General features: G+C 52.4%; 1 protein-coding gene across 4 annotated transcripts; it reads right to left on the bottom strand.

The window, feature by feature from the left end:
• Positions 1-944: 944 nt before the first annotated feature.
• On the bottom strand, positions 945-11,307 carry Dlk1 (delta like non-canonical Notch ligand 1). 4 transcript variants are annotated; one of them, XM_028764520.1, is made up of 6 exons: positions 10,835-11,307; positions 10,403-10,542; positions 9,086-9,149; positions 8,511-8,641; positions 6,013-6,154; positions 945-4,635 (listed from the first exon to the last, which is right to left on the bottom strand). In XM_028764520.1, exons 2-6 carry the CDS (start codon positions 10,467-10,469, stop codon positions 3,888-3,890), a joined length of 1,152 nt encoding a protein of 383 aa, XP_028620353.1. In that variant the 5' UTR covers positions 10,470-10,542; positions 10,835-11,307; the 3' UTR covers positions 945-3,887. The 4 variants fall into 4 exon arrangements, with proteins under 4 accessions (XP_028620353.1, XP_028620354.1, XP_028620355.1 ...); XM_028764521.1 differs by lacking the exon at positions 10,835-11,307 and having other exon boundaries at positions 945-4,136; positions 4,356-4,635; positions 10,403-10,668; XM_028764522.1 differs by lacking the exon at positions 10,835-11,307 and having other exon boundaries at positions 945-4,130; positions 4,416-4,635; positions 10,403-10,668.
• Positions 11,308-12,476: the final 1,169 nt, after the last annotated feature.

The following is a 12,476-nucleotide window of genomic DNA, read 5'->3' as shown; positions in this document are numbered from 1 at the left end:
TTTTAGGACACTGTCCAGGTGTAAGATCTTATGTCACCTTCTAGTTTCTCCTGTGTACTCTGCTTTATTTGTGCTCAGAGGGAAATGGACCATTGCAGACACACGAGAAGCACAGAGGGGAAATAGGCCTGGGACTACAAGGGGCAGAGAATGAACCCAACAAGAGGTGAGGGGAGTCAGAAGGCTGGGCCGAGGAGGGAGGTGATCCCTTAAAGACACCAGGCTCTGGGCCTGGGCAGCTGGGCAGACAAGGGTGCACACAGGAGAGGCTGGAGATGGGTTATCAGAGTGAGGATCACTTCTTGGGCTGACAGGAACCAGAGGCTCCCAAGGCCGTGGGTATCAGCTGGACCCCCAGAGTGGGGTATTCAGAAGGTGTGTTGCTGATTTGAGGCATGGCTTACTAGTGCCCTGGGGTTAGATAAGTGGTACTGCCGGGACATAGAGACTAAGTTAGGGACAAAGAAGGAGCCTGCATGCCTGCCGTGCTCCGAGTCACCCTTGGTGGGTATCCCTTAACTAAGTTCTTCCTCACCTTAGCATCCAGTCTCTAATACCCCCAGAAAGGCCATGGAAGCATCCATGGACCTCTGAGTCCACACTTGGCATGTGGGAAGAGCTTGTTGCTCATGTGTAGATCCCTAGGGCCCTTGTGACATGTCCCTCTCATGTCCCAGACCCATCCACATATCCCATGGGCAGCCACACTGAGGGAGCAAGATACGGACAAGGTCCCTCAAGTCCTGGTGGTCTCAGGCCTCCTGTGGTTAGGAAATGCCGAGGTTTCAAATCCCCTCCCCCCCCCAACCCTGTGGCACCAGGCCACAATCAAAGAGCTGGAACTGGTCCTCAGCAGAGCCCCCAGTTATTCCCAGCCTATGTTTAAGGCCATCCCGGGTGGGGCTGGTGTAACTGGCGAATCGTAAGTAAATAGCACACACAAGTAAAGCCCTTGTTCCTTTATTTAACGCAAAACAAGGTTGTTGTTTGTTTTTTGCATTGCGTCTGGATTTGCCTGCCAGAAATGGGGGTGGCTAGAAAGAGCGCCCTGGTGGACATTTCATTAACATTTTGGTTTACAGAATTGTCACCACTTTTAAATTTGGGGTCAAATTAGTTGAAAATGTCCCAGACAGCTATCTCTTAGCTTCACCACCCCGTTGCGTTACACTGCACTACACAAACACATGAGATGTGAATGGGTAGTCAGAGATCTGATGCTCTCAGCAGATTATCGTGAGGTCACAGATGGACCGTTTCTGCGGACGTGAAGACCAGGGTGAGACTGCAAACGCTGCTCCTGTTGCGTGGTTGGATGCCGTAGAATTTTGGATGGGGCAGCCTCATCGATGCTGGTTTCTTGATCTTTTGTCACATCGGCAGAAGGTGAGATGGTGGCACTCTGAGGGAGGCGCCTGCTCTGGACCATCCGGTTTCTTCTGGTGTTTTGGATTTTTTTTTTTTAACTGCACTGTGCTTGGCTTCCTTGGGGACACATGCATCCCTACTCTCCTCCCAGACTATGGCCCCTCAGCCTGCACATTCCACAGCTCCAAGAACACTCACAGCCTTACACTCTGCAGGTGCTTGGAAACACTCCCTGACTGGATGAATGGTGGATGATGAATCTTTTTGGATGGATGAGGAGTTGCTAGGAGAACAGCCGGGCCCCCTTTTGTCATGAGAGACACAGAGACACGGCTGCTCTCCACAACATGGAGATCAAAAAAAAAATGTGAGGTGGAGAAATAGGCTGTTATCGGCCAATTGTAGAATTTCAAATTGGGGAAACTGAGGAACAAAATCATTAGCAGACTCAGTCAAGGTCTCACGTTGAGAGGCCAGGAAGGGTATCAGACACCCACCTGGCATATGTCAATCAGTATATGTATTTTTTTTTTTTTTTTAGATTTTTATTTCTTAAACTGAACTCAAAATGAGATGGGATGATGAGATGGGGGTGTGGTTTGCCTCAGGGCTGGATTGATTGGAGGCAGGAGAGGGGCTTGGAGGGAGGGAGGTACTCAAGGATGTGGGAGGTGGGGGGATTTGGGGAGCTTGGACACAACCTCATCAGGATGAGGTTGGGCCCAAATGGGGAGGGATTTCAGGGTGGGACTGGAAGGGGCTTGGGCTGAAAGTAATGAATGACCAATGGCTGGGGAGAGATTCTTTGAATCAGGGCTTTGGCTGAAATGAACCTTGGGGTAGAGGTTGGAGGGGTGACTGGGTTGAAGATGTGTGACAACGGAGGCGCGGATGACCAATGGCTGATGACCATGAGGTGTGTGCTGTGATCATGATTTGAACGACAACGGTGACAATGACTTGCAAGCAAGTACTCAGAGCAAGGTAAACACGGCTCACACTTAAAGCTTAGGGCATAGGTTCCTACCCAAATAATCTAAGAAGCAAAATATTCCTAACGGGGATCCAAGGACTGTGTAGCAGCCAGACCCCAAACATGAGCTGGGTGCTACACAGGACTCTCTCCCATTTCTTTCTATTTTTTTTGTTTGTTTTTGTGTTTTTGTTTTGTTTTGCAAAAAAAGATAGAAACTCTTTTTAAAAATAAGTCAAAAAATCCTACCTAAGAAGCTGGCTAGGTGTTTTGGGATCTGAGGGTCCTAACCTCAGCCACACAAAGGTACATCCATGGCTGTGGACAGCTGCTTTCCCACGTCTGCCATAGAACAAGAAAACACTCCACAAGCAATAGTTTGCACTAAAGCCTATGGAAAACTTAGTGGGGGCTGCATTGCTCACTCATGTTGCCAGGGGGGCACTTGTGGTTCAAGGTACACTTAAGTCTGAAAGCACGTCTCTATTTTCTACAGGGTGAGGGGCAGGCATGGGGTGGGGTCTGGGGGGCATGAGGTGAAGTCTTGGGGGTAGGGCTCTAGGGTGGGGAGTGGGCTGCCCAAGAGGCAGCACCAAATGGCACATTTTGACCTAAAGGGGCCAATTTTTCCCAAACTGGACATGAGCCAGGAGGCTCCCCATTTTGAGAAACGCTATTGGGATCGACCTCAATATCAAGTGTACACAGCCAGGATAGGCCAAAACCTTTCGGATCCCAGGATGAGACTAAGTCTCCATCAGATCCTACTCTCGGAGTCTGGAAGTGTTTTGGTATATATCCTTCGTTCCTAATTCTGAATTTGGGAGCTAGAGAGGACCTTGGTGTTTGGGTGTTTGCACCCCTCCCTTATGGGGAGGGGTGGGGAAGTGGCCCAGGGTTGAAGGTAAGGATCTCGCCAAGAGTCACAGAGCGAGTGAGCAGCAGGATTGGGACTAGGTCCCTACCTCTCTGCCAACCTGGGGTCTCTCTCTGCCTGGCACACAGCCACTCCACACTGCAAAGCCACAAATCAATCGGTAAGATCTAAGGGTTGCGGTGTGAGACTTGATGTGAGTGTGCATGAGAATTAACGAACGAAAGAGTTTAGCCCTTTTCACAGTGAGTGGTCAGCACAACACTCGTATGGTTTCACGAGGACCTGGTGGCTGACACCCCTCTCTGGGAGAGGGACCTCAGTACCAAGCCCTGGTTCTGTTACCATGTTTTTTTTTGGTCTTTTTGATATTTTATATTTGATATCTGATAGAGTTTAGAATAACATACTTATTTCTTTAACTCGTTTAGAGATGAAATTCTTATTATTATCATTATTCATTATCATGCATTAATAGGGAAATACGGGGTTCTTAGATAGCGTGGCAGCATGTCACACAGCAACACAAGACAATATATGTAAGCATAGCGTTCACTAGATTCCACACAAATGAGCAAACTCCACCACAAAGAAGCGCAGACCGCATAGAGCTCTGAGGAACCCCCGATAATAGGGAAGGGTCTGGGGGTGGGTGGGGGTGGGGAACGCTGCTTAGATCTCCTCATCACCAGCCTCCTTGTTGAAGGTGGTCATGTCGATCTTCTCGGGGAAGATGATATTGACCGCCAGCTCCTCGCCGCTGTTGTACTGCAACAGCAGATTCTTCTTCTTGCGAAGCATGTGGTTGTAGCGCAGGTTGGACACCCAGGTCTCACACTTGTTGAGAAAGACGATGGTCACGGTGCCCAGCACCACCAGGCTGGTGAGCACGCCCAGGATGGTGAAGCAGATGGCCTGTCCCTCGGTGAGGAGAGGGGTACTCTTGTTGAGCTCTTTCATGGACACCTTCAGGATGTGGTGCTCGGGCCCCTGAACAGGAAGCTCGTGCACCCCGGGGGTCAGGCGGTAGGTGAGCCCGTAGCTGCTGGGCAGGTGGGTGACCTGCACCGGGCTAGACCCGCGCTTCTTCGCGCACGTGGGACCCATGAACGGGGGCTTGCACAGACACTCGAAGCTCACCTGGGTGTGCTGGAGGCAGGTGCCCCCGTTCAGGCACGGGCCACTGGCGCAGTTGCTCACCGGGCGGCTGCAGGTCTTGTCAACGAATCCAGCTGGGCAGCGGCAACGGAAGTCACCCCCGATGTCGGTGCAGACGCCATCGTTCTCGCATGGGTTAGGGGTACAGCTGTTGGTCACGATCTCACAGAAGTTGCCAGAGAAGCCAGGGGGGCACAGGCAGGAAGCATGCGAGGCCTGGCCCTCATCATCCACGCAGGCGCCTCCGTGCTGGCAGGGAGAACTGGAACACAAAGACACGGTAAAGAGCCCTCGGGGGCTGGGCTAGGACAGAGCAGTAGGAACAGAACCGACCTCCCATGTCCTCTCCCATGCCCTCTCCCACCTCTTAGTGTCTCAGGCCAGAGCACAGATTGTAAGTCACTAGTCAGATGGGGAAACTGAGGCTGGGAGAGGCAGCATTAGTAACAGTGTGGAGTAAGATCTTTCACTGGGTTCATCCCTCAGAAGAGGAGAGTAAGGGGCACATGGGCTTTCCAGGGGGAGGTCTACTGTTAGTTAGGGGTTCAGTCTGCGTCCCCCCACCCCTGATCGTTTTTATTTCTAGTGGAGTGGGCCCAGCTAGCTATTGTGAGGGAAACCCTTGGGGACTCTCAGTGAAAGAAATACGGGTTGTATCTGTGCTGGCAGGAGTGGTGTCTGTGGCTAGCTGTTTAATAGTGGTCTATTCACCCAAGTGCAGCTTGCAAACTGAAGCTGTTTGCTCAAAGCGGTGCACATGGAACATTTAATGTAAGTGCTTTTAAACGAGCTAGCCCTTTGTCATCCGATAAATGCCAAAACTCCAGGGAAAGAAAAGTAACCCCACCCCCCCATACACACACACCCCCAACACACACAAGGAATAAGCATTGCAGCTTCAGGCCGAGGGCCGCAGAGTAACTGGGCTCTGAAAACATCCTGGGCCCCTGGGTTCTATTTTGACAGACTAGTTCAAGTCTGTTAGAACAGAACACGTTGAAAGGTCTTGCTCTGTGTTTTTCCCTTTCCAGTAAACAGCGGTGAAGTTCAGTGGTCACTACCTTCAATGTCTCTTCTAAATACAGATCTTTAGACCCCTATATTCCTGATTATTCAAAGCTTCAGCAGATTCCTGGGTCTTGAACAGACCATCCCCTAACCCCCCAGAATCTGTTTCTCACTAAGGCTAGCTAATACTAGTGCCCCCCCCATCTCCTCCAATCTCCTTAGATGTCCCAGAAAATCCAATTGAAATGCCCTAAACTGCCCCCTACAATATGGTAAGTGGGTTTCACAGCCTGGCCCTGCTGAACTCTGATCTCTTATTATGTTGCCTTTCGAAAATTATCCCGCTTGGCATTGCCATCCCCGGTTCAATCAGCTGTCACTCACCAGCATCGGAGCCTGGGGATGTCAGGGGAATATAAAATCGCCTTCAGGACCATTTTTTTTAAAAAAAAAATTATGGAAATGACACATTCCTACATAACCGACCCCCATACCCAGTCAGAGTGGATTGGAGGGGGCACTGATTGAGGGAGCACATCTTTCATCGGGTTACAGGTCCTATGGGTTAGGCTGAAAGGTTCCTGGGGATGGGGGAGAGGCAAGACTCCCAGAGTGAGGTCAGAATATTTACCCATTGATCACGCAGGGCCCAGCCTTGTGCTGACAGTCCTTTCCAGAGAACCCAGGGGTGCAGGAGCATTCGTACTGGCCTTTGTCGAGGTCCACGCAAGTTCCATTGTTGGCACAGGGGGTTGAGGTGCAAGCCCGGATGTCTGGGAAATGGGGGAAAGAATCACCTAGTGCTTAGCTTTCTTTCCTTTTTTTTTCTTTTTTCTTTTTCTTTCTTTTCTTCTTTTTTTTTTCAGAAGCGGCTTCTCATATTCAGGGACAGGGTCTCCAAGCCTGAGAGCCAGTGAGGGCTGACACTTCAGGGGGAGGGAAAATCCCCCCCCCCCGCCAACTCTTCACACATTCCCAACTAAGTCCCCTATTGGGAAATGAGAAGTCTAATTTAGCCACAGCGCTGCCTTCCCAATCCGTGGTCCCTCTGTTCTCAGGTTCTGAACTAAGGGGGTCCAGGGATAAAAAGGCTACATCTTTTGAAGGCAGCAAAATTAGAACCATTGAGCAGTCTCCTGTCCATACGGGTTTCCATGAGCACTGCTGTATCTCCAGTGTGTTTTAATACCCCTGTCAGGACCACCTCATTATTCGGGATCAGCAAGCCAGGGATGAGCTGAACAAAGGGGCTTGGGGCAAGGGTTCTCCGACTGAGAAGAGAGACCCCATCTTCCCAGCAGGGCCAGGAAAGGAACCTTTGTGGCTATCCAACCTGCTGCTCCACAGAGTTCAGCTCCTTCCTGCTCTGCCTCAGTTTCCCTCCATATAAAAGAAGGGGAAAAAAAGCTCTCTTTGCTGATCCCCGGGGGGGGGGGTTCTATAATTTTGAGCTGTAGAAAGCCAGGGCTAGCCAGAGAGACTGCAAGTGAGGGCGGGGGGAGGGGCCTGGGGGGGGGCAGGAAGGGTTTTCCTGTATCAAGGCTACACATGGAGATTTTTCTCTCCTTTTTTCAAAGGGCCTTGCACCCTGACTGAGGGGAGGCCAGTGTCAATCAACAGAAAAACCTGCAGGAGCCCTGTGTAGTGCAAGAAAACATAAAGAGGACTTATCTTTCCAGGATAGCGCCAGCAAAAACGTTAGTGTAAAGAGCCGCAGCAGCTGGCTCGGAGGACTTCTCTGCCCCTGCACTCCTGTCGACTGGGGTCTTGAATTTAAGATAAAGATCTGGCGACCACCACCGCCAGACTATGCCTGCTCATCCCCCCCCCCTAAAAACCAACTCGCCCAGAGCCTCCAACCCTAAAGACGGGGTAAATCAGCTGCTGAATGGAGAGGTCCGAGGGGACTCTCTGCTTGAACTGCAGCTGTGGCCATGCAGGCAGTAAGGGAGAGAGCCAGCAATTACCCAGGGGCTATTTCCCCCCTGAGACAACCCTTGACCTCCACCATTTCCACTCAGACAACCATTGTGAATCTGATGGAGAGAGGCTATGCATGCGGAAGGCTCTGTGAGGAAGAATTCTGTCTGGAAAGCTGTTTGGGCTTCAGATATTTAAAATGGAGGGATCTAGACTAAAAGCCCACCCTAGTCAGTGGTTTTTCCTACCACCCCTAAACAAGTAGCTGCTGCTGCTGCTGCTGCTGCTGCTGCAAGGGGCTGCAGAGCCATGTTTGGAGGATGAGTCAGCTGCAGCAAAAACCTTCCTCCACCCGCCAAACCACTACTCAGGAGAGGGAGACTATAGACAATTTAGGGTACCCTTTGCTTCTTTGGTCCTCGGTTTCCCTATTTGTCATTGTCAGTGTTGAGGAGGCAGTTCCTTGGGTATCTAGCCATCTGTCTTTCTGCTGGGATATCACCTTGGGGGTGAGGGGGGATACACCCTTATTCCCCAGGACTTCAGTTTGCCTGCACTTTGTGGACAGGTTTAGCAAGTGAAAATGGCCTTGAAACAATGCAGCTGTCAATCTCCCAATGACCATATAAATCAATGACGTCAACACATAAAGCCAATCTGCACCTTAACCCTTTCCCAGCCTCTCCCCACCACCAACCTCCCGCAACACCTGAGTGACCCCCCCCCCCGTCCTGTTCTCCCCCATGGTTTACACTCAGCCCACCCCTTCCCTATTTGTTTGTTGGCTCCCTGTTCTTGATGTTTGAGCCTCTCCCACAGCACACACAGAACTCCCCAACCCCCAAACTCCAGCAACCTGTGCAAGCAGCTCCAGTCCGTGGTCCAGCCGCCCTAAGCATGGTGGGTTTTTTTTTTTTGGTGTTTTGTTGTTTGAATTTTTTTTTTGTGAGTCTTTATTCAACAGGCAGTTTCCCCGTGACCCCACCCCTGACCCACCACCCCCAAGTTCGGGAACCCGAAGTAGTGAGGTGAACAAAGTATAGTCTATACATCTGAGGAGGCCTTTGAGGCCCAGCAGGAAGTGTACATGCACTATAGATCACATACTACAACTAGAGAGCCTTAGGGGTTCTGGAATATAGCTCAAGGTGGAGGGGGGAGAGAGGAGACAAAGAAAAGGGGTGAGGGGAGGTTCAGGTCAGTGCCCACCTATTTCGCAGAATTTCCCGTCCCAGCCATCCTTGCAAATGCACTGCCATGGTTCCTTGCAGACTCCATTAACACAGCCTGGGGCAGTGACGCACTTGTCACACTGGGGGCCCTCCCAGCCAGGCTGGCACCTGTGTGGACAAAGGGGGGAGAGAGGGACACATGAGGGGGAGCAGGGGTCCAAAGGGGACTCCAGTTGTCTTCTGTTGAATGGAGAACACTTGGTGGTCTTTGTAGAGTCCCAGGCCAGTGGCCCCCTGGAACAAACAGCAGCCACCTGAATGGAAAACTCAGAGAAGGTGCTCTGGGGCAGAGACACAAGGGTCTTCCAGACCCCACAAGAATCACATTTGGGGCAGTGATCTACAGTGGCCTCCCCCCTGCAGGACACTCTTCTGATCCCCCCCTCCTGCACCCCCCCTTCTCTCTCCCTCCCGCCGCCACCAGTTTTCTGCAGAACCAAGAAAAAGCTGTGACGCAGTTTATTTAGCTAAGCACCCCCCCACCTTTCAGCCTGGTTTCAAGACTCCACAGGACCCCACCAGCCCCCCCAACAACCCTAACCCTTCTATTACCTGCAGACATTGTCAGGCTCACAGAATCCATACTGGGGGTCGCAGGGTGGGTCGCATTCAGCCCCTGAGAAAGAGAAAAAGGGTACACAATTCACCCCACAAGGCCTAAAGGACACTACTAAGTCCATTTTCTCTCAAACGGCCTGCTGCCCCTCAGCAGGGGGTCCAAAGACCCTCTTGGGTCCTACCAGCCTGGCACACAGTAGGCACTTCTTATCTGTGGATACCTACCTAGAAAAACAATCTTGTTTTCTCTTAACCATGGGGTAAGCACAGCACACCCCTGATTCTCCAAATGCAAAGCAGACACCTTTCTCCCCAAAGAAAATAAAAGCCCCCACACCCCTAAAAGTAGGAATGAGGGACAACGCAGAGGTAGCCTTTGACCCCTGGCCATTCTGTCAAGCCTCCCATTTGCAAAGTGAGCTAAAGGGAGGGTTTTTGGGGTCTCTGGGAAAGCCCAGACAAGCCCACCTGCCTAGCTTACAGGTTAAGCAGCTAGATTTTACCCCAAGATTAACCCTAGTTAAGCCAGGCAATCAAATCCTACCTCCCCCGCCTCTCCTACCCCACACTGGTCACATAAAAAGAACTGCGCAATAGCTCTGCAGGGCCTCTGAGATTCCGACACTTCTTAAGGGAGTCTGACACTTTAATAGACACCTACTGTATGCATTTATTCAACCAGTTCTCGGCTTCCCAGACAGCCCCCGACCCCCCACTCACAACTATTGGCGCATTGAAGGCTGGGGTCGCTGAGGGAAGGGGGCAACTCTCTTCTGCTAGAGACAGATGGCCTCTGCAGACAGAAGTGTCGCAGCCCCTCACCTAGAGAAATGCGCCACGCAGGAGGGGCTCCAGCTGTGCTCCTGTTGGAAATTGGGGGCTACGACTGCAAAATCACCCCCCAAAGCCCCTAAGACCTATTTCTAAGCACATAGGCCGTGGCAGACACCCCCAAAGTTGCACCTTAGACCTTTTTTTTTTCTTAAATAGAATACCTCCCAGCGTAGTCTCCTTTTTTCATACCTCCTCAATCTGCGCAACGACACCCCTCTGAAGGCCACTTCTGCTGGGCGAGAAGGGGCTGGGACCCTCCACCTCCCACACACCCTGGGACCCCGGGATTGGGCTCAACACACAAGAGTGGCGCGGGGGGGGGGGTGAGGCAGGCACAGTGCGGGGCTTAGGGTTAGGCGGGACGGGCGGGACTTGGGGCGCACGGGACAGGGAGAATGGGGTGGTCGGCGGGGTGGTCGGCGGGGCATCGCAGGCTTCCCCAGAGGGGGCGCAAGCCAAACCGCCAGGGGGGCTCACCATAGGTGCTGGGGCCGAAAGCCAGCAGGAGCAAGAGGACGGGCAGGAGGGCTCCGGTCGCGGTCATCTCTGGGCGGCCTGGGTCGTGGTCCGGGGAGCGGAGGCGGTGGAGGGGCTGCTCCGGGGGCTGCGCTGGGCTTCTGGTTGCGGACCACGAAGCGGGCACGGGTGTCCAGCGGGAAGAAAGCCAGGATTGCACCGGGGCGCACGCTACTAAGTGCGGCTGCCGAGGAGCTGCTGCGGCGGCCCGCGCGCCGCCTTTTCGTACTGTCGGTCCCCCCCCCCCGGCCCCCGCCCACGCCCACGCCTCGCGCGCACGGGGCAGGCGCCGGCCAGTCCCGGTGACCCACCCCCTGGCGGGGCCGCCCCCCAGCGCCGAGGCGCCCGGAAGCGGCTCGCGCACGCGGCCACACTCTTTGGCTAGACGGGTACCTGCGCACGATGGGCACGCGGTCCGTACACAGGACAGCACGCGGCTAGAGGCGGAGGCGGCGGCGCTCGCACAGGCCCGCTTAGCACAAGTCTCAGGAACCAAGCCAGGCGGGTGAAAGCCCTTGCAACGCACTCAGAATGCAAAACGCTCACAGACACTGTAAGACACTTAGGGCTGGGGTCCCGCGCACACATGGCGCCGGTCAGAAGCCCAGGAGGACCCAAACGCATACCACGAAGATGTGGAAGACGCACATGATCACAGATGCACACACGAAAACCACCACGAAAAGCCGAAGCCCCCCGACGAGTCTCGCCATTGTGGAGTTTGGGGATGGTGCAGATGCACTTGCTCCACGGACCCCCAACCCAAACACACCTTTCAGCTAGGCAAACCTTAATGCCTGTCCCTGGGGCACAGGTCACAGACCGGGGCAGCAGGAACACTGTCCGATCTGTTCCAAGCAGGGGAATCGCCAGCTATGAAACACTGAGAGTCCTCCTGCCTATGCCGCCCCTCCACGCAGCCTGCCTGTAAACACAGGAGACCACTGGTAAACACCGACGACATCATGCGTCAGCCCCCACCCCTCCTCCTTTCTCAGGTACCACATTCACAGTTTGGGCCTTATCATGCTGAAACATAAAAGCACCGATTCTGTCCAACATGTTCAGCTACACACCTGATAGCAACACCTATGCCCAGTCCCCAAATCTGTCTCACACAAATCACACCAAAGCACACACAATCCAACCCATTTTTGTTCACAGTGACACACGTTGACAGTCTCACCAATATGTTCACTGTCAAAAGCAGACAGACAGAAACACACACACACACACACACACACACACACACACACACACTCCCACTTAGTGGCTTTCAACCAAGGGATGGCTTAGAAGATGGGAGTGTGGGGGGGGGGGGCTATTGATTCTGCCAGTGTCCCTGGGGCTATCTCTTTTTCCTGTTAGCCCCCCAGCTAGGGCTCAGAGCCTTTTCCTCAGCTGGGAACCCCCCCCATCCCATTTCCTGTTCTGAGGCTCAAAAGAAGAAGGGAGAGCTGAGTGGACTGATACATTTACTGGGCCAGAAAGGTGGCTCACTGGGTAAAGGTGCTTGCAGCCAAACTGGAGTTTGATCCTTGACTCCGGCAGTTGTCTTTTGGTCCCCCAGAACCCCCTTAAATAAAATGTAAAGTGGCCATTGATGTAGCTAGTTTGGTAAACTAAGCCTGACAGCTTGAATTTAATCTCCAGAACCCCACATGGTGGAAGGAGAGACTGAGAGTTCTCTTGTCTGGCCAGTACATCTCTCTCTCTCTCTCTCTCTCTCTCTCTCTCTTTCACACACACACACGCATGCACACACCTCTGTCTCTCTATATGTAAAAAGAAATGTGAAAAAAAATAAAAATCAAATAAATGTTTTAAAATAAAAAAATAAAATATAAATAAATAAATGTTTTTTTTTATTAAATGTGAAGGTTGACTAGATGACTCAGCAGTAAAGACCATTTATTGTTTTTCCAGAAGACCCAGGTTCAGTTCCCGGTACAGTCGGTGGCTGCTCACCACTGATTGTAAACCCGGTTTCAAGAGCACTAGACACACATGTGGTATACACACATATGTTTACATG

Source organism: Grammomys surdaster, unplaced genomic scaffold, assembly GCF_004785775.1.
Source record: "Grammomys surdaster isolate TR1022 unplaced genomic scaffold, NIH_TR_1.0 144, whole genome shotgun sequence".
Lineage (NCBI taxonomy): Eukaryota > Metazoa > Chordata > Mammalia > Rodentia > Muridae > Grammomys > Grammomys surdaster.
The sequence above is the reverse complement of the archived record's forward strand: the minus strand, read 5'-3'. Positions and strand labels throughout refer to the sequence as shown.